Source organism: Vombatus ursinus, unplaced genomic scaffold (assembly GCF_900497805.2).
Source record: "Vombatus ursinus unplaced genomic scaffold, bare-nosed wombat genome assembly UNPS02014941.1, whole genome shotgun sequence".
NCBI lineage: Eukaryota > Metazoa > Chordata > Mammalia > Diprotodontia > Vombatidae > Vombatus > Vombatus ursinus.
In genome coordinates, this window is record NW_020954719.1 from 7,403,518 (window position 1) to 7,428,478 (window position 24,961).

Genomic DNA, 24,961 nt, shown 5'->3' on the forward strand with positions numbered 1-24,961 from the left:
AGCTCTATTTACTGTGCCACCTAGCTGCTCCCATGTTCTTGCTACTTGGGCACTAAGCTCAGTTGTTTCTACCCTGCTGAAGAAATATATATGCTGTGAGGGGCCTCTAAATTTGTACCACTCTGAGAATCCCAATCACCCCACTCTAGCCACAGCCCAGCTAACTGCCTCCTGCTCCAATCCCCTGTTGGCAGGTACCTTTGCCCCTTGAATACTCAAAGATATCACAAAGCTTTCAATCCTTTTGGGCCTTGTCAGATAGAAGTACCAAGGGGTGGGAATCAAGGGGCAGTATGGGGAATTTAGAACATCCCACTTCCTTCCCTAAATGGAAAATCTTAGCTCAGCCTCAAAGCCCAGGGAAGTTCTTGCTCATGCAACAGGCATCCTGTGCAGAATGAGCATGCAAAAAGGAGGCTAGAAGGAAAGGTGGGAAGAAGGAACTCTGATGGCTGGGGTGAGGGGCTTCAACATTTCATCCAGTAATTTTCCACTGGTACCAGAGCCACCATAGCATGAATGAGTAGCCAGCTCCTTCCCTCTCCACCCCCACGCCCCCAGGCTTCACTAACTGAGTCCCCTCCCATATGCAGGCTACACTGCCAGAGGCTAGGTGGCTGACGCACACGCACCTGCCCAGGATCCCAGCTGACCGCCCAGGCGAAAAGGGGCCCCAGCCTCATCACAACCCGGTTCTTATCAGGGGCCTGGTTGAATTAGCCATAGGCTGGCCAGTTTCCAAACTGAGGAGATGGGAAGATAAAGAGGAGAGAAGGGGCACACTTGACCCCTCAGGGGAGGTTGGGGAAAGCAGCTGGTTGGGGTGACCTGGACTGAAGAGGGGGAGAGAATGGAAGCTGGGAAGGGTGAGAAGTGTCTTCTCTTTGGAGTATGTAGAGATAGGCTCTGGCTTGGGCATTTAAGACCTGGGTTTGCTATTTGGCAAGGCAACAAGCTAGGGAGGCACTTTGGGGAAATGGAGTGCAGAGAGGTGGCCACCCCAGGATGGGGGGAGGGAGAAGGGATTCCCCTGCCGGGGATCCCGGCACAGTAGCTATTCTATCTCCCATCCAAACCAGTACTTTTTTTTTTTTTAAAGGCTCTTCTCTGTTACTCGCCAGAGTAGGGCCCAGGAACCATTTCTACTTTGCACTATTCACCAATCCCAAGTCCTCTCCAGTCCTTAGAATCTTAGGAAGACAACTTGAGGATCTAGAAGGGAAATGACTCTCAATTCTTTTAGCCAGCTCTATACCACAGGGAGGCAGAAGGTACATCAAGGGCTGTTCTACATCTCTCAAATAACTCCTTTGATTGGGCATATCTGGGCACTGACTTGTTATTTCTTTAGGCTGTGATCTCCTTCTGATATGTGACTCAGCTTGGTACCTCTATTCCCTGTCTCACTATCAGAGGCATCAGAGCAGACCTTTAGACAAGACTGTTAGCAGGGGCTCACTTCTCCCTGCCCCTGCTACTCCAGGGGGCCCAACTCTACACATACATCTTTTTAGCACTGTGTTGGAAACGCAATCACAGATCTAACTGAAACTCCCACATGTACAATGAAGGGCCATTTTAAGGATTGCCATTCTTTAAACAGGATTCCTCATTTTCTTCCCCCAAGTATAATAGTATCACAGACAAGCTCATAGCTTTGGAGCTAGAAAGGACCTCATTTTATACATAGGGTACTGGGGCTTAGGGAGGCTAAGGGTGTTGTCTAAGGTCACATACGTAGAGCACAGCTGACACAAGACTCAAACCCAGTTCCTGTGACTCTACTACACCATGCCGCTTCTGTGTATCTTCAGGGTGTGAATCTTGGTAGGCTATGTTACCCTCTTATGCCAACTTATCCCCTTCCATAAAATGCTTCAGTTTTTGACCCAGGGAAAGGTAGGAATGAGGGCAGTGACAAAGAGGGGAAACAGTTTTCTCCCAAATCTTCTGGGGTTCAGGATTCAGCTCACCCTTGGGTCCCTATGTTGACATCTAAGTTCCTACACCATTGTCTGCCTTATCCCTTGGACTCTTAACACCCCAAAACTAAGGTAGGAGATAGGGAGTACACTGGATTTACAATCTCACGTTTGGAAATGGAAATGAGAGTCCTGATGGTCAGGGAAGCAGGAAATTTAGCGACTCCAGTCCTTTAGGCTTCTGGAATTCCTCACATATATACAACCTACAGAAAATAACTCCAAGAATGCTGTAGAAGGAGCATAGCTGGCAGAGGGATAATGGCTAGGATGATGTTTAGTGCTATATCTTAGGGGCTAGGAAAGAGCAGGGGATGGATGTTACAGGGGGACAAACGGGTTGCATTTCTTGGAGTTGGAAAAAGGGAAGCCTTTTCAATCTCGGTTGGTGCCAAAAAGCTGCAGAAAGAAGGAGAAGATGTAGACGATGTCCAGATAAATGTTGAGTGCTCCAAAAATATATTCCTCTGGGCTCAAGGAATAGCGCCGGTTTCCCATCAACAGCTGTGTGTCAAACGCCAGGAACTAGAGGGGCAAAAGGGAGAAAGAGTTATTACTGTCAGAGACTGTTCTGAGAAGGGTTGCCACTAGCGTATGTTATGAGGTTGATCTTCTGGTTTGATCTTTGGTGTCCCTCATCAAAATTCTGTTGGGAATGTCCTGCTGATACCTGGCTGCTCAGGCCCATAGACTCATCCATTGGGCCCTTTACCCCCTGCACTAAACCATTCCTAACCCTCTTCTCATACACACCAATTCTGAACCTACCTGTTTTCCACCCCAATCTCTCAGAGATCTCTCAGCTATAAGATAAATTAATCTAGTTTATGTATGATTCTTCCGGGACCATATTTGCAGGAGGCAATGTGGCATCATGGAAAAAAAAAAGTATTAGATGTAAGAACCAAAAGATCTGGGTTCAGTCTTGTATCTATGTTGTATGTATCTTTAGGTACATATTCTCTCCCCCAATGGAAGAAGTAAGCTCCTTGAGGGCAGGGATTGCTTTTGCTTTTTTTTTTTAAATCCCAGCATCTTACATTACCTTTGACATAGTGGGTTGACTGTATGAATCTGGAGGAGTGACTGAACTCCAGTTTTCTTTTTTGCATGTGATTTGCATAACAATCACTTCTCCATAGGGAAGAGAGTCCTTAGTGGGCAAAGGGCTGTGCTTGGCCCGGCTGGGTGTTTTTTGTTTTTTGTTCTTAACCATACACTCCAACTGTACAGCCTGGAATCCTAAGCTGCTGCAGCAGCAGCTCCTTCACTGTATCTCATCAGATCACTGACGGAGAGCTGGAAAGGACCTCAGAGGTTATCAGAAATTAGATAACTAGACAGTCCAACTTGCTCATTTTATAGATAAGAAAACTGAATCGGGGGAGGGGAGAGTAGAAAGGAGTGAAAACAGATTTTTGTTCATTGAAAAAAGGAAAAGAAACTAAAATAAATTAATAAAAGAATTGAAATCCACAGAGGGGAAGTGACTTGCCCAACTTAACATAGGCTGTCCTTTACATGTCCTAAGCAAGGACAGCTCCTCTTTCTTTCCGTCTCTTGTGCATAAGACCCAGGTTGCTTTTTTTTCCTTTTTCTTTTCAAAAGCCCTTAACTCCTACCAAGCCTTCAATCTAGGACCTTGGTCAGCCTCACAAGGTCCAGGTGGCTACCTGCTGGCTTGTCTGTCTGGTGTGACATGAGGGAGTACTTAATGGACAGGGATCCCTACCTCAATATATCAACATCATTGACTGTTATTCTCTTCCTATAATCTTCTTCCTTTAAATTTTGCAAGAGGTCGCTGTTAAAAAGCAAATACCCTTGGGTGATGTTAAACCTAGGTGGATAAAGCACTAGGCCAGGAGTCAGTAAGACCTGGGGTTGAATACAGCCTTAGGCATTTACTAGTTGTGTGAATCTGGGCAAGTCACTTAACCTCTCTCTGCCTCAGTTTCCTCAAGTATAAAATGGGGATCATAAGAACACTTAACTCCCAAGGTTGTTGTGAGGATCAAATGAGATAATATTTGTAAAGCATGTAGCACAGAGCTTGGTATATAGTAGGCACTTAATAAATGTTATTTCCCTTCCCTACCTTTCTCCCTTAAACCTTATCAACAGAACAGCTTAGCTGATAGTCACTTGAGAGCAAGACCCTGAAGAAAAGGGACACTGATAAGGGCAGGAAGGAGGAAAAGGATCCTGATTGGAAAGTTGACAGGGAAGGACTAAAGACCAATTTTCTCATTTTACATTATCAATTAGCATTGTTCCAGATCACCATTACTCTAATCCCACCCTCAGCTAAACCCCGTTCATTTGTCATAGAGCCTGCCTTTAATGCTTTTCCAGGTCAATATAGGAGGGTGTGACCTTCCAGAAGGTAGGAGGTGAACACATCTGGGTGACATCCCGAGAGTGTCTAGTAATAATAATACTGATGATAATAATAATAGCTAGTATTCACATAGCTCTTTAAGGTTTATAAAATACTTTACACACATTATTCCAATGAAGTAAGTGTTATTATTATCCTCATTTTACAGATAAGGAAACTGAAGGTCACATAGGTAGTAAGTACCTGAGGCAAGATTTGAGCTCAGGTTTTCCTCACTCCAGGTCCAATACTCGATCTACTTCTAAGGACTTTTTAGTTTTTGACTGGTTTATTGGAGTGAAGGGTGGCGAAAGGAGGGAGTACAAAGAGGGACTGAAAGGAGGTTAAGAGTGAGACAAAGAGAGCCTTTATGGCAAGATCCTAGGCTCTGGGAGTATCAGCACTGAGAAGAAGAATCTGGAAAGGTAGCATCTGTGGAAAGAAAACATTTAGGGATGGGAACTGTGGTATATACAGGATTTCTCCTCTTGTTTCAGTTACCACCAAGCTCTGGGTTTCCTTTGAGACAGGACAGTCTATGTGTCTACAGAAGTGATTGCAAAAGTAAAGGATCAGAAAAGTACTAAAGTAGAGTCACTCATTCTGCTTCTTCTACAGGATTTCAGTGTGATATAAGGGAGTACTTCATGGACAGGGATCCCTACCTCAATATGTCAACGTCACTGCCTGTTATTCCCTTCCCATAATTTTCTTTCTTTGAGTTTTGCAAGAGTTCCCTCTTAAAAAGCAAATACTCTTTGGTGGTGTTACACCAGAATTCTAAGGATTCTGCCTTTTGTTTTTGAGTCAGTCAGTAGGTTTCTCAATGGGTAGAACTCTGGGACTGAGTCCACATTCTTCCTCAGATGTTTTCTAGCTGTGTGATCCTGAGCAAGTCATTTAACCTCTCTCCCTGACTCACTTATGTTATCTGTAGAATGGGGATAATAGTAGTACCTACCTTCCGGGTTGCAGTGAGGAAAAAAATGAGATACTATCCGGAAAGTGCTTTGAAAACCTTAAGGTGTTATATAAATGCTAGCTAGTATACTCTGTTAGGGGTGCTCCTAAGACAAGTGAAGAATGAAGCAAGAGCTAAAAATATTTGGATTTGTTCCCAGGACACTTGAGGTGCAGAGTAGGCAAAGGAATCTTGGAGAAAGACACTTTAACATTTGTATAACATTTTAAGATTTGTGAAGGACTTTGTACATTATCTTTATCCTCACAACAAGCCTGGGGGATAGGTGCCATGGTTTAATATATAGCCAGCCTAAAAAGTCTCAAAAGGAAGAAACTCTAAATCTAGAGTAATTAAAGGTAAATCTTCAATATGGGAAGACAGAAATACAGTAGGATATAAAAAACTCATGAAATAATAAGGGAGAACTTATATACTTAAAGCTCCCACTCACCAACCCAACCCTCAGCCCACCATGTGCTCTGGGCACAGGCAGCCAGCTCAAGCAACCTGGCAAACTTCTATTTAAAGGGTCTAGTTGTAGGGGATCCTGCTTGGTTCTCCCATGGTAGTGAATAAATCTCAATCCCCTCTCCTTACCCTGTCTCTCCCAGCCCCTCCTCCATAAGAGTAAGAAGACATTAATTCTGCCCAGCCATTTGAAGGAAAGGGATTCCAGCTATGGCAGGGGTTAGAAAACTTGGCACTGCACAGCCAGCCAGAGGGGAAGAGGTTCCATGCCCAACAGAAAGGGGACTAGAATCCTACCTAGGATCAGGTCTTCTCTACAGAGTTTACTTCAAGCAGGGACCTAGCCAGATCCTCAGAGCTCCCAACCCAATTAGACTGAGAGGATGCCCAATCTCAAGGGGTCTGTGCAGAAATGGAAAAGGAAAGAGCTAGAAGAGATAGGAGGGAAGTCAGGAGTAAGCTAGTGGGAATAAAAGGAAAAATAATGAAAGACAAAAAAAACTAAGAGAGAAAGGCTGTGTATAAGTCAGATGCTGAACAGATAAAACAAATGTTACTCACAAAGACAGAAGAAAAACTGAACAACAAAAAGTTTTAAAGGCCATAAAACATAGTATAATAGCCTATGAAGGAAAGTGAACCAAAAATCTTCAGTGGAAAAAAGAATTCTGTGGGCTTCCCAAAGAAAATGAAACAAAAGAAAAAAACTACAGAATGATTCAAAAGAAAGATACAACTTTCAAAAGAAGATATTAGGATAGCCATCCATGCCTTCTCATTCATCAGATCACTTTGAAGGCCAGAAATAAGGACGCTTCTTGTCCAAGAAACTCTGGGTCACGGACAGAGCTTCCATAGGTTCCTGGAAAAATGCTGTCCTCAATAAATAGCTACTCTAAGTCCTATCCATGGACTTTCAAAGAATCAAAATATTAAAAGAATATAAATAATACCAAAACTGAATATATTTTAACAATTAATATTTCTTTGATGATTATGAAGGCACTTTAGAAGCTTGTTGTGGTTCAGGGTAATTATTATATTAGTAATAGGATGTACCTGTTAAAGATTATTTCCTATTGACAGAATTCCAAATAAACTAGTTTTTAGGGTATTTCTCTACTAGCACCTTACCCCTGATACCTAAAAAGAAAGATTGGAAATCAGAGCTCTCAAAGCTGAATTAACAAAGACAAACAACAGGAGAGAAAACTTAGAACACACAATGGAAAACTCTCCAAAGAAGTAGTGGTTCTGAGAAAGAAAATGAGACATTCTGAACCTTAAAAATACAGAGGTGGAAGCAACTTTGGCAGAGAAAAACAAAAAGACAATATATTGAAGGCACGTGTGAATTCTCTACCTAAGACACTCACTTGAAGGTGGGATAGTTACACATGTAACTTAAGAATCTTAAGAAGAACTTGGTAGAATTTAAAAACCAAAACCAAACCAAAACACCTGAGTACTACACTGCAGAGAGGAAAAAATAAAACTACCTAGAACGTCTGAATATAAATAAGAAGTTATTGATTGAATCTACATTTTGTGGACAAAGAAAAAGTTCATGCTTGAAACTTCAAAGAGCTTTTGAGGAAAAAACTGGAGGAAATGCAGAGGTAAAAGGGAAAGTCAGCGGTCACTTTCTATATGTCCTTTCCCTTCATCTTTCCTTCTCCTATTCTACCTCCTAACTCCTGCTTTTGGCTTCTTGCTCCAGAAATTGTAATCAAATCAACACTACCATTACTTCTGAAAAGGACGCACCCCCAAGCATTACTCGGGGTGGGAGCTGGAAGAAGCATCATCATCATTTACATGGGCTATATGTATAGATGTATAGAGATGTATAGAGAACAAATATATAAGACATATATATTTATAAGACTTATATATATATAAGATGTATAGAGATGCATATATATAAGATGTGTGTATATATATATATATATATAAGATATATAGAGAACAAATATATAAGACCAAGAGCCAGTCAGTTATTAATGGACAAATGCTCAAAAAACATGGCCAAATTGTTCTAAAAAAAACCAAACCCACAAACTATTAATAAATAATGAAAGATTGCACTAGATCAACAATCATATGAAGAATGCAAATTAAAGCAATTCTATGGTTTTGCCTCCTATTCAGCAAATTGGCAAATATGACAAAAGATAAGTAGTTATTCTAATATATTATTGGTGGAACTGTGAATTGGTCTAACCATTCTAAAAACAAATGTGGAATTATGTGGGAAAAGTAATTAAAATGGCCAGATCTTCTTACCCAGATAGATATCTTACTGCTTGGCATATACTCCAGGTAATTTGAGGACACAGAGGTTCCATGTATACCAAAATATTTATTCAGAGATAGTTGCACTTTTTGTGGTATCTAAGTCCTGGAAATGAAGCAGGTACCTATCAATTACGGAATGGCTGAACAAATTATGGTATATGAATGTAGTGGAAGATGATTGTGATGTAAGAAATGAGAAAAGGAATGTTTTCAGAGAAACTTGGGAAGATGTAGGAACTTCTGTACAGCAAAGCGAGCAGAATCAGGAGAATAATTTATACAAGGACAATACGATAGACCAACAGCTTCAACTCTGATCAGTGCAATGACCAACCAAGATTTTAGAGGTCCAGTAATGAACCATGTTACCCATCTCATGGTGGAGAGATGATGGACTCAAGGTGCAAAGTGAGAGACCAAGATGACAGAGTACCATCTAGGACTCAGCTGAACTCTCCCAACATAGCTCTCCAAACAACCTTAAAATAATGGCTCAAATCAAATTTTAGGGCAGCAGAGATAACAAAAGGTCAGAGGAAAACATTTTTCGTGTGTGTGAGGAAATTGGGGTTAAGTGACTTGCCCAGAGTTACACAGCTAGTGATTGTTATGTGTCTGAGGCCAGATTTGAACTCAGGTCCTCCTGACTCCAGAGCCGGTGCTCTATCCACTGTGCCATCTAACTGCCTCAAAAGAAAACATTTTTCCAACCCAAGACAACTTAGGACATCCACAGGAGAGGTCTGTAACACTGGGGTGGGTATAATAGGAGCACCAGCAGTGGGCTGCAACAGCAGCAGCAACAGCAGCTTCTGGAGCTCTCTGCCCAGAGATATAAAAGGGTTGGACAACTGGTCAGAAAGAGATTACCGGCTGGCGCTTTGCTGGCACTAGGAGCAGCAGGCACTGATCGGCAACTCTATTGCTCATAAGCAGTTCTGGATTGCAGTTACAGAGTGGAGAGGAGTGCTTGTGTTTGGTTACAAGAGAGCAGGGGTCCTGGTCACAGTTCCAGGGCCAAGGGAAGCATGAGCACTTGCAGTTGCAGGGAAGCAGGAGCTCTTCCTGGGTAAAGACCAGTGAGCAGACCAAGACAGCAATGACCATGGCTTTCCCAGAATAATACCACCTTGGAAGCACCAAAAACTTGCAGACTCACAGAACTAACCCTGAAAACAGCAGCACGAAAAAGCCTCAAACTTGGCATAGTGCCTCCCCATCTCCAGGTGAGTAGAGCCCAACTTTAACATAAAGTTTAAAGTGAAGAAATATACTGAGAAAAGGAGCAAACAACAACAACAAAAGAACCTGACCATAAAAAGCTACTACTACGGTGGCAGAGAAAATCAAGACACAAATTCTGAAAAAGACAACAATGTGAAAACAGCTACAAGCAAAGCCTCAAAGAAAAATGCCAACTGGACCCATGGCTAGAAAGAATTCCAGAAAGAGACAAATGTGGTAGAGGAAAAACTGGGCAAAGAAATGAGAGTGATATAAGAAAATTATGAAAAGAAAATTATGAAAAGAAAATTAACAGCATTGTAAAAGAGGAACAAAAAAATACTGAAGAAAGTAACACGTTAGCAAAACAATTGGCCAAATGGAAAAAGACTTACAAAGCTCACTGAAGAAAATAATTCCTTAAAAATCAGAAATGGGTAAGTGGAAGCTAATGATTCCACTATACTTCAAGAAACAATAAAACAAAGTCAAAAGAATGAAAAACAATAGAAGAAAATGTGAAATATCTCACCAGAAAAACAACTGACCTAGAAAATAGACTGAGGAGAGATCATTTAAGAATTACTGGGCTATCTGAAAATCATGATCAAAGAAAGAGCCTAGACATCATATTTCAAGAAACTATAAAGGAAAACTGCCCTGGTATCTTAGATCCAGAAGATAAAATAAAAACTGAAAGAATCTATCAATCATATCCTGAAAGAGATCCCAAAATGAAAACTCCCAGGAATATTATGGCCAAATTCCAGAACTCCTGAATGAAGGAGGAAATATTGCAAGCAGTCAGAAAGAAAGAATTCAAATATTGGGGAGTCACAGTCAGGATTATGCAGGATTTAGCAGCTTCTATGCTAAAGGAGTAGAGAGCTTGGAATACGATATTCTGGAAGGCAAATGATCTAGAATTACAACCAAGAATAACTTACCCAGCAAAACTGAGTATAATCCTTCAAGGGAAAAAATGAATGTTAAATGAAATGGAGGACTTCCAAGCATTCCTGATGAAAAGACTATAGCTAAATAGAAAATTCAACATTCAAAAAGAAAACTCAAGAGAAGCATAAAAAGGTAAATATGAAAGAGTAATCATAAGGGATTCAATAAAGTTAAACTGTTCACATTCCTATATGGAGAGATGATACATGTAACTCCTAAGACCTTTATCATTATTAGGGCAGTTTAAAGGAGTCTACATAGACAGGGGGAACAGGTATGAGTTGATAATGTTGGGATGATCTAGAAAAAAATGTAAGGGTGAGAAAAAGGGATGCACTGGGAGAAAGGGAAAGAGAGAGGTAGAATGGGGAAAATTTTCTCACATAAAAGAGGCATGCAAGGAAGAGTTTTTATAGTAGAGGGGAAAATGGGGTGGTGGCAGGCAATGTTTAAGCCTCACTCTCATCAGAATTGGTTCAAAGAGGGAAGAATATGTATACACACACACACACATATATACACATATTATGTGTGTGCATGCATGTGTACACATACACATACTCATTTGAGTATAGAAATCTATCTTACCCAATATGGAAATTGGAGAGGAAGTGGATAAGAGATATGGGTGTGTGTGTGTATGTGTGTGTGTGTGTGTGTGTGTGTGTGTGTGTGTGTGTGTGTGTGTGTGATAAAAGGGAAGGTGGACTAAGGGAGGCAGTGGTCAGAAGCAAAACAGACTTTGAGGAGGGATAGGATAAATAAAGAGAGAAAAGGATAAACACAAGAAAATAGGTGAAGGGAAACAGCAATCATAACTGTGAATATGAATGGGATGAGCTAACCCATAAAATGGAAGTGGATATCAGAATGGGTTAGAAACCAGAATCCAACAATACGTATACAAGAGACACATTTGAAACAGAAAGTTACACACAGAGTTAAAATAAAGGGCTGGAACAGACTCTATTATGCTTCAGCTGAAGTAAAAAAGGCAGGAGTAGTAATCGTGATCTCAGACAAAGCAAAAGCAAAAATAGATCTAATTAAAAGAGGTCATCAATTGAAGAATGGCTGAATAAGTTGGAGCATATGATTGTGATGGAATACTATTGTGCTATAAGAGATGATGAGCAGGCAGATTTCAGAAAAACCTGGAAACACTCATATGAACTGATGCAAATTGAAGTGAGAAGAACCAGAAGATGATTGTGCACAGTAACAACAATGTTGTACTGTGAAAGTCAATGTCAACTGTGAAAGACTTGGCAACTCTAACCACTATAATGATCCAAGACAATTTCAAAGGATTCAAGATGAAAAAATGCTATCCACCTACAGAGAGAACTTATGAACTATGAGTGCAAACTAAAGTATAATTTTCTCATTTTCTTTATATTTTTTTGTGATATGGTTAATTTGGAAATATGTTTTGCATGATTTCACACGTATAACTGATATAATATTATTTACCTTATCAGTGAGTGGGGAAGGAGTGGAAGGAAAATTTAAAAAGAAAAGAATGTTTAAAATAAATAAATAATTTCTAAAAAGAAAAAGGTAAAAAATGAGAGCTATGTTTATGAATATGGTCAATGATGGAATTTGTTTTGCTTGACTACATATATTTATTATGAGGTGGTTTTTTTTTTCCAATGGGGGATGGCAAGAGGAAGAAAAAATAAAATTTTGTTAATTAAAATAATTAAGAAAGAAAAAAGGAAATAGGCACACTAATATATTGTTGATTGAACTGTGAATTGGTCCAACTATGTTAAAAACATATTTGGAGAGATCTTAGTTCTAGGCATATACTTCAAGGAATTTGAAGAGAGAAAGGTCTCATAAATAATAAAACATTCATTCATAGCTGTACTTTTTGTGGTGACAAAGACTTGGAAATTAAGTGGGTGCCCATCAACTGAGAAATAGCCAAAAACTGTATTTGATGTTAATGGAATATTATTATATTCTAAAAAGAGGAAGAATTCAGAAATAAGGGAAGACTTGCATGAGCTTACACTGAATGAAGCAGGCAGAATTAATTAAACAATATACACAATGACTACAACAATGTAAACCAAAGGAACAATAGAATAAAATTGGATGCTATGTAATTATAATAAATAACGAGCTGTGGAGAAGAGATGAGAAAATTCATCTCCCCATCTTTCATTGGAAGTGTGAGAGACTGCAAGTATGGAACAAGGCGCATGTTGTCAGATGAGGTTAGTGTGTTGGCTGGTTATGCTGAAATACTTTTGAAAAAAAGACATGTCTTTGTTATAAGAGAAGGCTCACTGGAGAACACAGATAAGAGTATATTTGGAAATGATGCTATACAAAACACAACGCATCAATAAAGCTTTAAAAATTAAAAAAAAAAGCAGTCTCATTCTTTAGGAGAGGCTGCTAGGAGGCATAGTGAATAGAGAGCTGGGTCTGAAGTCAGGAAGACTTCAGTTCAAATCTAGCCTCATATACTTACTAGTTGTATAGCCATGGGCCAGTCATTTAACTTCTACTGCCTCAGTTTCCTCAACTGTAAAATGGAGTCATAATAGCACCTACCTCACAGGGTTGTTATGAGGATCAAATGAGATAATACATGGAAATCACTTAGCATAGTGCGTGGCACATAGTAAGTGTTTCATAAATGCTGGTTCCCTTCCCTTCTCCCTTAGTAGATGTGTGATCAAAGGATAATAACAGTTTCCAAAAGAAGAAATGTAATCTATCAACAAATATCTAAAAAATTGTTCCCAAAAGAAAGTCAGCTTCTTGAGAGCAAAATGGTTAATTTTTGTCTCTGTATCCCCAGTGCTTATCACAGTGTCTGGCACATAGTAGATGCTTAGTAGACACTGGACGATTGATTCCAATTACTCATAATCAGAGAAATGCAAAATAACTTAAAATAACTCTGAAGTATCGCCTCATGGAAATCAAACTGGCAAAGGTTATTTATAGATAAATGCAACTGTCCTTGAAATTTTGAATTGGTCAGAAACAGTTAACTAAATTGTTCATAGCCTTGGATTCACTATTAGATTGATCCAATGAGGAGATAAATGAGAGAAATACCAAAATATTCATAGCAGCATTAATAAAAAGCTGGAATGATGTGCCCAACAATTGGGGAAAGACTGAACAAGTTATGATACATAAATATAATGAAATAGTATTTTACTGTTAATGAATGACAGACATGAAAAATTCAGAGAAATTTGGGAAGATGAACTGATATACAGTGAACTAGCCAAAATCAGAGGAAACATATATTATGAAAAATGACTACAACAGCATAAACAAAGACAACACTGAAAGAAAACAAACTTCAACTACACTGGGAAGATACTGATTCCAACTTACTCAAGTTGAAACACACACATAACAGATAAGTCAAATTTAAAAGAACAAAATAAATTAGATGTGTGTTTTAGGCTTCCAAAATGATTTCTTTTAAACTGGAAGTCTTTTAGGTCTCAGTATGGGAGTGTATGGCTCCCAGGCACAGGAAATTTACAGACTCCAGCAGTGCTGTTGTTGGAAGGGAAGAGAAGTGAGGGGACCTGTGCCTTATTCAACCAGAAGTACCTTTTCTCTTCTCAGAAGGAGGAAGGTACCTTGTTGGTGACCAGAGTCCTTGAACATTTTTCACTATGATGTGGTCTCTAGGTGACAGTCTCACCTTTCTTTGTGGAGGGCGATGTGTTTTGATGTGAAGTAAATCAGTGTGTGTGTGTGTGTGTGTGTGTGTGTGTGTGTGTGTATGTTAATCTGAAATATATGTATAATTAACAATAAAAAAACAAATACAATAATAAAATAAGCCAACAATAAAGATAAATATAAAAATAATAAAATAACAATTGTATGCAAATTAAGAAGCAAATTGAAGCTCTCTAGGTTGTTTATAAGTAGAAAACCTGGGCATCCTTTTACAGAGCATCCTTCCTCTGTGAATCATGTATATGGCCTTGACTAGCCAGACAACAGTATCCTGACCCTTCAACCTGTGTAGATGACCCTGTGGTCATTTAGTCATCTTCATGGCTAGCCATCCACACTCCCAACATTTCCTCTAAAAATCCAGACTAAAGCATTCTCCAGAGCCTCTGAGGCTTCTTCCTGATAAAGGATTGATTCAGACTTAGTACGTTTCCTGACTCACACCCTCCCTGAAGCTGGGGTGTGTCCCTCACTTTCTTTCAGTTAAGCTGCCCTGAACCTCCCAAACAGAAGAAGGTGTTAGTAGGATTAGCACTTAGGTTGTTAGTAGTAAGAAAGTGTGAGTGGGGTGAGGCCAGGGATGGGGAACAGAATGCACTTTCACCTTCTAGGGGAAATAGTCTGGTCAAGTAAGCCACCCCAGCACCCTCCATAAGCAATCCTCCCAGGCAGTCTGATCCTGTTCCCACCTATCTTTCCTGCTCCCTAGAAACTCAGCCCCTTTTGCTCCCCAAGTGAGGTAGATCTCTGATAGTGGAAGGGGAGCTAAAGAGAAAATAGGCTGGTCAGCTCAACCAATATCTGAGACATATCATCTTCTACAGGTTGCAGCAAGAAGGACTTGAGTTAGATCTCATGAAGGACTTTGGGCCAAAGGCCCCAGAAGCAGGGGATAAACTTGAAAGGTCTTTTAGTTAAAGATGAGTTATCTATGCAAAAGAACTTAGGTCCAAAGACCCAGGGACTGGGAAGAAATAAAGGTAAACTTAAAAATAATAATAAATATTATTTATTTAGGGTTGTTTGAAGGCACAGTGGATAGGCTATTGGGCCTAGAGTCATGAAGACCCGAGTTCAAATTTGGCTTCATATATGTTCGAGCTACGTGACCTTGGGCAAGTCACGTAACCTGTTTGCCTCAATTTCCTTATCTGTAAAATGAGGATTATAAATAAGATAATAATTGTTAAGTACTTAGAACTGGTGCCTGGCACAAAGTAAGTGCTGTAAATGTCAGCTATCGTTATTATTATTATTAATAATACCACCTTGAATTTTCATAATACTTTAGTTTTCAATGTGTTTTCACATATGCTATTGGTATGTGTGTCAAGCAGGTAGGACAGGTATTTTTATTCTCATTTAAGAAAAGGTCCCTTTCCCTCTAAATCTATGGCCTAATAAGGAAAATGAAATTCAAAGAAGTGAAGAGATTTGCCTAAAGTCATTAACAATGAATCAGTGGCAGAATGGGCTATACTAGAATCTAGGTCTCCTGACTATCAAGGCTCCCTTTCCCCACAGGCTACAAGGCCTCTCAATGAATGAAGGAATAAAAATGCATTTATTAAGTGTTTACTACGTGTGAAGCACTGTGCTAAATACTGGGGAAATAAATCAAGGAACAATTTGTGCATTAATGAAATGGAGATATCAAGGCATGGCAGAAAGAAGTTGAGACTAGCAGATAAGTGAAAGCTGACTTCCAGCCCCAAGACTGTCAGTAATTCGCTGGGTGATGTTGGGAAACTCATTGAACCTCTTGGTCACTCAATTTCCTCAGTGACAAAAGGACAACAGAATAATTTAAAGGTCCCTTCCAGGGACAAAGCAGGCCCAAGCATTTCACTGCAGCCATCTTTGGACCTCAGCCTCCAGCAGTGCTTGTCTTCACCGGTGTCCACCTCTGGATCTTTCCCATTGTCTGTATCTCCTAGGACTACAACAAATTCATATTTGAAGTTTGATTGGAATCTTACTGCCCAGCAATTATTTTGTTCAATGCTTGTGGCTGTTCTAAACCAGTGGGTCATGACCCACAGTCTAAGAAGCACTGAAGGGACCAAGAATGAAAAAAGTTTAAGAAGCCCTGTTCTAACTTCTTATATCCTTTGATCCCTTTAATCCACCAACCCCTCCCTCATTCCTGGTATGTCACCTGTGGCCCTCGGTAAGAGTCTCACAGAAATGCACAAGAGGGGCCTGAGGGAAAGGCCTGGGAGATTCCATTTCTGTTATTCTGCCTGATTTGTTTCCTACATCTTTAGGGAAGGGCTTGTTTTTTACTGCCACTTTAGCAATATAGAGACCTCTGCCTCACCCAGAAAGAACCAAAGGATTGGACAACTCAAGTTCTCATCTCCATAGCTCAGGGCAGGGATCCCAGAGAAGCTAAGCATCCTGCCCAAAGCCACACGGTCTATCAAGATCATGGGCTGAGCTAAGACTAGAAATCAAATGGCCTATGGCCCAACCCTGAACTCTCCCGCCTCTCTTTGTCATACCATACTCCTTCTGCAACATTACCTCCTGGGTTCTTCAAAATACCTTAATAAAAAGTATGCTGGAAAGGCAAAGAGGGATGAGGTTCATGCCAGGGCCAAGCTCCAGCCCGACTCACTCATCCACTTTCATTGATATTTTGGTTCTTGTGCCCAAGGGCTCTGAAATCATTGGTCAGAAAGTAGGTTGAGGCAGTGGATTAGGGGGGAAGGGCAGGTTATCCCTAGCCTGGGAGAGAGGAGGGAGATATGGATCTTAGGGTTCCAGAGAATACAGGGTGCCTAGAAATGTCCACAATCTCTTGATCATACCTCACCACCGACTGAGATTTTCTAGAGAGACTATTGTTTCCTGCCCATCCTGAGACCTAGTGCTCCAATGCAGAGCACTGTGAGGAAACTTGAGAATTGGCTAAGGTTAGAAGGGGCAGAGAATAGAGGCTAAAGCTGAGGGAGTGGGACGAGGGAACAAAGAAACTAGCAGGGGTGCATTTTGAATAGGAACCCTCCAACCTTTGCTGGTGATTCAGGATGGAATCTCACATCAAAGGAACCAGGGACATTGAGCAAATATGAACCCAAAGAGCTCTTATAGGGAGATAGGGTACATGAGTCATAGTCTTGACCCAGCTCTGAAATTCCTCTTTACCCTCTCTGGTTCTCTGCCACCCCTACTCCGTCCTATCTTACCTCTTATAAGTCTTGTCCCACTCCCACATACTACAGTGCTGCCCATTTCATAGAAAACTGATGTTAACGAACAACCTCATCTGGAGGGGTGAGAGAAGCAAGATAGTAAGTCAGATAGCACCTATGGCCCAGGAGTCCTATATTCCTTTTCCTGAGCCCCTGCATGGAGCAACCTGGCTTACAATCCTAGAATGTTACTGCTGGGGGACACCTTTACAATGACAAGAACCCAACCCTATCCTACCCAACAGGAAAGAATACTGAAGCCCAGAGTATTCAAAGGATTTGTCTAAATAGTTCCACAGTCAAGTAATGTCACAGTAGGACTGGCACTCAGGGCCCCAACTTCCAAGGCCAATGTTTTTTCCAGTGACGAAAGGAAAAGGTGAGTTTTTTCCTGTGGACGGCATTTTACAAGGAAAAGGCACAAATTTTATTTCCTTTGCCCTGGACGCATATAACCTGCAGAATTATCCTGGCCAAGTCTATTTAGAGAAAGGTTTCTTAACCTGAGGTCCAAAGGTGCTGTTCCCTCCCCTCCACCTCCACGGTCTATGGATAATTTTGGGGGGGGAAGTATCTGTGAACTTGAATGGGGAAAAATTTACAACTTTATTTCAATATAATTGGCTTCCTTCATCATCCTAGGTATTTTATCTTATACATTTAAAAACATAATTTTGAGAAGGGGTCCTTCCAACCAGACTGGAGGCCTGGTGATCAAAGAGTTTCATGAAAAAAGATTAATAGTCCTCAATTAGAGGCCTAATTATTATTATTATTATTATTAAGTTATTACATTTTTATATATTATAATTATTAGATCAGTCATAAAAAGACTGGGGACAAATAGATGCTACAGTATCTTTGTGTACTATGACTCAGAGATATGTTTAATTTATCATCCTGAAGCTTGACAAAGGAAGTTTTTAAATCAATTTCCCAGCTTGAGTTTGGCTCCCATGTGACAGCTGCTGAAACCCCTTCCAAAATTCTGGGAGCTATTCAGAATGTGATGAGGACAGCAGATTGGACTGGAAAGATAGCCCCCTCCAGGAACCTCTACTCCTTCCCAGGGGAATCCAGGATCCCCTGTGAGGCACCAATATTCTCTACAGATGGCAAGGCAAGATACTAGGCCAGGAACACATCGCCAGACCAGGGGTGGTGGTGGTGGTGGTGGTAAAGGTGGTAGGGAAGCAGGAGAAACCAGGTCAGTAGGCAGGCTCCCTTGGCAGACAGGTTCTATGGTATCAACAACCAGTAGGGCCTGCCTCTGAGGTTTCTGTTCCCACAGCCTCCACCCTACAAAGAGCCTTCTGCATGCCTGTACGGCTACAAAAGAATTCATGCCTTCAGTCACTCTTGCCACACAAGGATTATCCTCCTTTGATGACATTTGGAGAGAATATCTCACTCAGAAGCTTACTGTGGCTCACTGTTACCTCTTGGAGTCAATCCAAATTCAGAGCTTTGTTTATTTATTTATTTTTAAATCAGCTTCTTCCCTAGACTTTCCATCAACCTCTTTTCCTCATCTGGGCTTTGTGCTCCAGCTAAGTAAGCATCACTTCATTTTGACTGAACTTTTGGATTGATCATTTCCCTCACCTGCGACCTCCTCCCTCATCTTCTCCCCTCAGCCCTATCTATTCCCTTTTTCCAAACCTTCTTCCAAGGAAGCATTGTGTAATAGAAATAAATGCATTAAGAGCCAAGAGAAAGTCAGTAATTCTCATCATATCACCTAGAGCAATAAGGATCCCTGTGTACTGCATATTGACTTTGAAAACCACATACTAACATTATCTATGTTTTATTGTGTTTATATTTATTTTGTTAAATATTTCCCAATTATATTTTAACATGGTTCAGAAGTGTGGTGGGCGGTATGCACATATCTGACACCTCTGGTAGAACAAGAATTTGTTCCGACACTAACTAGTTGGGATCTCCCCCCGCCCTTAGGACTGAAACAAGGTCTCTTTCAGCTTCTGAAAATATTCAATCAAATTAACTAAAATCGCCCCCTACAAAAGTATCACATTTCTTACACTACAGACTTACATTGGCAATACACGCTAAGTAATCCGTAAATAACAGTAAGCATCCAAACATAAAAAGAAATGACTGACTGGTGATGTTTTCGTCAGGGGAGAACATCGCTTATAGCCTCCCTCACAGGACTTAACACAATCTTCATTGTACATAGTTATTTGTTTACCTATTTTTACTACTCTACTAGATTGTAAGCTCTAGGAAGGCTGGGGGGCAGCTTGGTGGCACCACAGCACATGGAGCGCAGGGCCTGGAGTTAGGAAGACTCATCTTCCTGAGTTCAAATCTGGCTGCAGACACTTAGTAATTGTGTTACTCTCGCCTTTAAACTTTCTTCTAGGCTATGCTGGAGTCCCAGAATGTGCCCCGCAAGATGTCTCCTCATCCTTTTCATGGTTTCTGAATTCTCCCCTCTTCTTGGAAGCCTTCCCAGGTTGACTGATAGCTTTGGGAAAGGCTCCGTCCAGATGACTTCCCTGGCTCATCCCACCCATCGTTCCAATGACACATTTATTCGTCCCCCCATTCTCACCCTTGCTCACCTCGATTTAATATTTCTGCTGTTTATCCCCTTCACTTCTCTTGTACCTATCTTACAGACTACATCTGCCACTCACAGGTACATGATGAATAATCTTGAAGGGAGGAAGAGGAGGATGATTCATCATCGTCCTGGTGATGGTTGTGGAGGAGGAAACTGAGCAAGTATCAACCAGAAGACAAGAGAAGCTAAAACCCAGGCTGCATGGGCCCCCAGACCCTTTAGGGGCTTGGCCAGACTCACCATTGTAAACACGATTGCTCCCAGCACAGCATAGATCCCATGAAGCCAAGGTACCTGCCGGGACAGAGATACAAACTGATGATACAAACTCAAATTACCTTGTATTTACTTATCTGTGTACACACTGAATCCTCCTAGGAGAAAACAAACTCCTTCATGGAAGGGATAGAATCATTTCTGGCTCCGTATCCCTAGGCTCTGGCACAGTACATTACACTCAGCAAACACTTAATAAATGTATAATTAAATGACTCTGGAGAAAGGGTTGGCTGGAGGGAGCAGGGTGAACAGACAAAGAGAGGATAACAGAGCCTCGGAAATGGAAGAGCTCTCACATGCCATCTAGTCTAATGCCTGGGATAGAATTCCCTCTTCAACATCCTACACAAGTGGGTCTCTAACCCCTACTGGAAGTGATGGAGTACTCGCTGTTTCCTGAAGTAATCCATTCTCCTTTTAGACAGCTCTAATTAACTAAGTGACATAGTGAGGATCACCTGGCCTGGAGTCATGAAACCATGAATTCAAATCCAGCCTCAGATACTTAGTAGCTGTGTGACCCTAGGCAAATCATTTTACCTCTGTTTGCCTCAGTTTCCTCAACTGGAAAATAGAGACAATAATAGCATCTGCCTCCCAGGGTTATTGTGAGGATCAAATGAGATAATATTTGTAAAGTACTTAGCACAGTGCCTGGCACATAGTAGGTGCTATATAAATGTTTGTTTCCTTCTCTTTTGCTTCTGTTTTCCCACCCAGGTGCCCTCCTTTGAACTTCTCCATGCCCTGTCTCTGACTACCCTTCCTTCTACTCATTTTTTAGCTTCCCATTAGATTGTAAGCTCCTTGAGGGTTGTGACTGTCTTTTTTTTTCTTCTTCTTCCATATTTGTTTTTTTTTTTTTTTCCTTTTTGGGGGGGGGGTGAGGCAATCTGGGTTAAGTGACTGGTCCAGGGTCACACAGCTAGTAAGTGTTAAATGTCTGAGGCTGAATTTTGAACTCAGGTCCTCCTGACTCCGAGGCTGGAGCTCTATTCACTGCGCCACCTAGCTGCCCCTTCTTCCATCTTTGTATCCCCAGAGCTAAGCTTGGTGTCTGGCACCTAGCTGGCACTAAACAAATGTTTATTAACTAACAGACTCTAACCGTTAGAAGGTTTCCCCTGCCCCTTCTTACGTTGAACTAGAATCCCTGTCTGTAACTTCCACTAGGAAATAGAAACAGCAAATAGTCTATTCTTGGTTATCTAAGGTTTTTTGTCTAGGTGATTGAAATGATCAAAATTCTTGCCTTTCCCAAAGATGAAGCCACTAGGAAAGACTTATTTAATCTCCTCAATCTCCCTGCTGCCCAATATGAATCTGAGAGAAGCAATCAAGAGAAGTGAAGGGTCTGAATTATACACATTCGGACTCATTGGCCCCTGGAAAAAGGAGAATTGGCTGCCTTGGGATCTTCTGATGAGTTTGACTTCTTTCAACATGCAACTCCAGAATCTGGCTGCATTTTTCAGTATTGTGCATTTGACGTGTACAATTCAAACTCTCACTTTCCACACAACATACACAATTTCCATTCCTTCCCTCTCCTACCTCCAAACTTTTCCATGAACCTGTCCCCCAACCTGGGATGATGTGCTCCTTCTTTCTCTTCCAAATCTTGCTTCATGCTTTCCCTCAGTCAGTTAACAATAAGCAACCTTAATTTCCATTCCTGGAAGCCTTCCCAGATTAATTCTAAGTGCTTTCCCTCCTCATGGTCTTTCTGCTTGATTGTAAAGCTTACATTTATTTCTCTGTTTCTTTTTCCTCTGAGGGCACCATTGTCTTTGTCAGACTTGGGAGTTCCCAGATGGCAAGTACTGGGCATCCTCTCCCTCTGGTGCTCTCTCTCCATTGACAGTGGAGAGAGAAGTGGGAAGGGCAGAATGGACTGGAAAAGGATCTTAGAGAATAGGAAGGAGGGGATGATCTCTGAAGGTCCTTGCTGGACAACTTTAAGAGATTAGGACTGCCTGGGCATGAAGTCTTCCCTCAACTCCAGTTGAAAGTAATGGTTACTTCTCATTTCTTATAAAGTTAGACCCCTCTTTTGTCCTTATCACATTCTACATTGTATCTAACTTAGTTGTGTATAGGTCTTCTCCCCTTTTCATCTTTGTATCATCAGTGCTGAGCACACCACCTTGAACAAAATAGAAACTTAATAAAGCTTCCATGACTTAAATAGAATGAAGAGGTAGAACGTAATGCAGTCAGAGGATTATGGATTTAGAACTAGAAGGACCCTTAGAGATCATCTGATCTACCCTTCATTTTATGGATGAGGAAACTGAAGTTGTATCTCGTCCACTGTTACATGTACAGTAAGTGTCAGAGCAGGGATTGAAATCCAGGTTTTCTGATGCTGAATCAAATGCCCTTTGCTCCCTCCTAATTATCTTCCTCACCAGGGGAATCTAAGTGTAGGGAATATTCTGTAGGACTGCATTCCTTTCATCTCCTTCCTCCTATCATCCTGGGCTCCCTACTACTTAACACTTCCTAAGGTGGTAATATCCATCCCCCCTACTGGAATCTAGCCTGCCCTCAGTGTCACATATGCCCCACCTTCCTCAAGGCCCTGGCTATACAGATTCTTGGAAACATAAAAGACCTGCTTGACCAACTAAGGTCAACAATGGACTCCTTGATGTTATGGGGGCCCCTTCCTGTCACTCCCGCCTCGTTCCCCTCAGGTGCCCCAGTCTAGCTCCGGTCCCTCCCTTGATCAACAGGATCCAGGGAACTGCCAAGAAAATACTGGGGGCTCTGATTTGAGGCCAATTCTGATCCGGGGGATATGGCAGAAAGGGACAGGGTTAGTGTTCTAACTAGACCCCCCCCTCACTTTGGTCTTTCCTATTGATGCCTCCCCCTTCTCTCCCAACCTTGCTGGTGGTGGTGGGAGCACATCCATGTTTGGATATCTTGGCTAGAGGTCGGGGGAGAAGGATGCTGTGACTGCTGCCAACATAGCCTCTCCCCACAGTTCCTGGTGCCAAAGCTGAAGAGTGGCCAAGTGTGGGACGGGGGAGGGGAAAGCAAAGGAGATAGAGACACCTATGTGGAGCTTTCCAGCCCAATATCCTGGGGACTATGGTATTTGAACCCCAAGCTACACCTCACTTTCCTAAGCCTATTCTTTCCTCTTCCCGCTCAACAGTAACAGCCATGGTGCGTCATTGCATCTGTTCCCTTGCTCTGACTTGACTCTCTTCCGTGGCAGCTTTACTCTAAAAGCCTGAGGATTTCATAGTCCCAGCAGGTGGATTCCCACTCCCACTCCCCAAACTCAAACAAACAACCAAGCCTTTTGTACTAGCTCTTACACAGATATTCCAACCCTTATTCTATGTCTGTTTGACCTCTAGGTGACCCCAGAGCCTCCCATTTAGGGCATCTCTAATCAATGCCAGTCTGGCCTTCCAGATGACCACCTCCCCAAGCCCCATCTACCCTCACTGTGGTTTCAATTTTTCTCCTCCCCTCAGCCCTCCATGCACGAGAAACGTGAAACCGGATGTCAACTGAGGAGTCAGGCAGGTGCCCGTACCTGCCAAAGAAAAGCCACCTTGTTTGCCCATGATCTTTAGCTTCCAGTCCTGCCAGTACACATGGTATTCACTGCCAAGCCCAGGGTAGGGCTGCTGGTGATGACACAACTGCCTTCTAAGTAGTCTAACTGTCACCACCATCCGGTCTTCCCTCCCCCCACAACTACTTGCTCCCAGTTCCTGCCCTCAGTGTTTCTAACCTGGGCTTAGCTGTCCAACATCCCTGCCTGGAGGCCAGGGGAAAAGCAGGCACATACAGACCCTCAGCAGGGATCTGTCTGGCTTGTTGTTGGCTTCAAGCCCCCGGGGACAGGAGGGGAACAGAAGGGGAGAGAGAGGGGTGGAGAAAGCCTGATCAGGGATATGAGGATGGGGGTTTGTGGAGGGGGGAGGTGACTCACATATTGGAAGGGAAGGATGATGGCCAGAAGGATCCCACTGAAGAACATAACCATGAGAAGTACAAAGAGGATGCCTTGGCAGGATGTGAAGTCAAACTGTGGGAGAGAGAAGCCAGTACAGGGGCATCAGTTTGGAGGATCTCTCACTTCCACGGTCAACAGTCTCTGTCCACCTTCCAAACCTTGCTTGATACTGCCCTTTTCTCTCCTCCTTCCTCCACCCAGCTGTAGAGTTTTACTCATTCTCTGGATGTGGACTCCAGATCACCCCTTCCCCTGAGCTCTTTTTTCCAGATAGCCCCAACCTTGCTGATTCCCACCCAGCCTGTGGTCTCCCTTCCCCCACCCACTTGGGGTCCTTTGACTAACCTTGGTCTGGAAGCTGAACAGAGTCACAGAGAGGCAGACCAAGGCAGTGATCCCCAGACACAGAAGCACGGACTTGGTATTGTAGTAACTGTGGAGCAAGAATCTTTGTCAGCTGAGCAGGCAGGACCTGGGGCCCAGGGCTAGGTCGTCTGGTTTGGGACCTCATGGAATGGAGCTCACCTGCATCCCACTGATCCCTACCTTTCTCCTTTGTTAGAATCAAAGAACCCCTTTACTCCTGAGCAAAGTCTGGAAGTCTTTTCTTACCTGGGGCTACCCACTTCCTCCCTCAGGAGGGAGGACAGGATTATCAAGATGTGTTTAGGGTTCAGTTTCCCCAGGGAAGTTCCTAGGAAGTACAGCTGAGGGCAGATCATCCCCTGTGTCTAATCATCAGACATCTACATTTTTGAACATGGGTAAAAGTTGATGAGAGTGACTCTCAAGGAGCATTCTTGTAAGGAGTCACAAAGGGGCAAGGTATAGCCTAAGAGAGGGTATACACCGCTATGTGTGTGTGTGTGTGTGTGTGTGTGTGTGTGTGTGTGTGTGTGTGT

The 24,961-nt window shown here is 42.0% G+C and overlaps 1 protein-coding gene across 1 annotated transcript in view; it reads right to left on the reverse strand.

The window, feature by feature from the left end:
- FAIM2 (Fas apoptotic inhibitory molecule 2) overlaps positions 1–24,961 on the reverse strand; it is a 60,035-nt gene continuing 35,074 nt past the window's right edge. Inside the window, exons 9-12 of the mRNA XM_027844410.1 lie at positions 24,405–24,492; positions 24,036–24,131; positions 20,039–20,092; positions 1–2,507 (exon numbers count right to left, since the gene is read on the reverse strand). Of these exons, the coding sequence (XP_027700211.1) occupies positions 2,358–2,507; positions 20,039–20,092; positions 24,036–24,131; positions 24,405–24,492 (388 nt within the window). The 3' untranslated portion in view covers positions 1–2,357. The remainder of the gene's footprint in view (positions 2,508–20,038; positions 20,093–24,035; positions 24,132–24,404; positions 24,493–24,961) is intronic.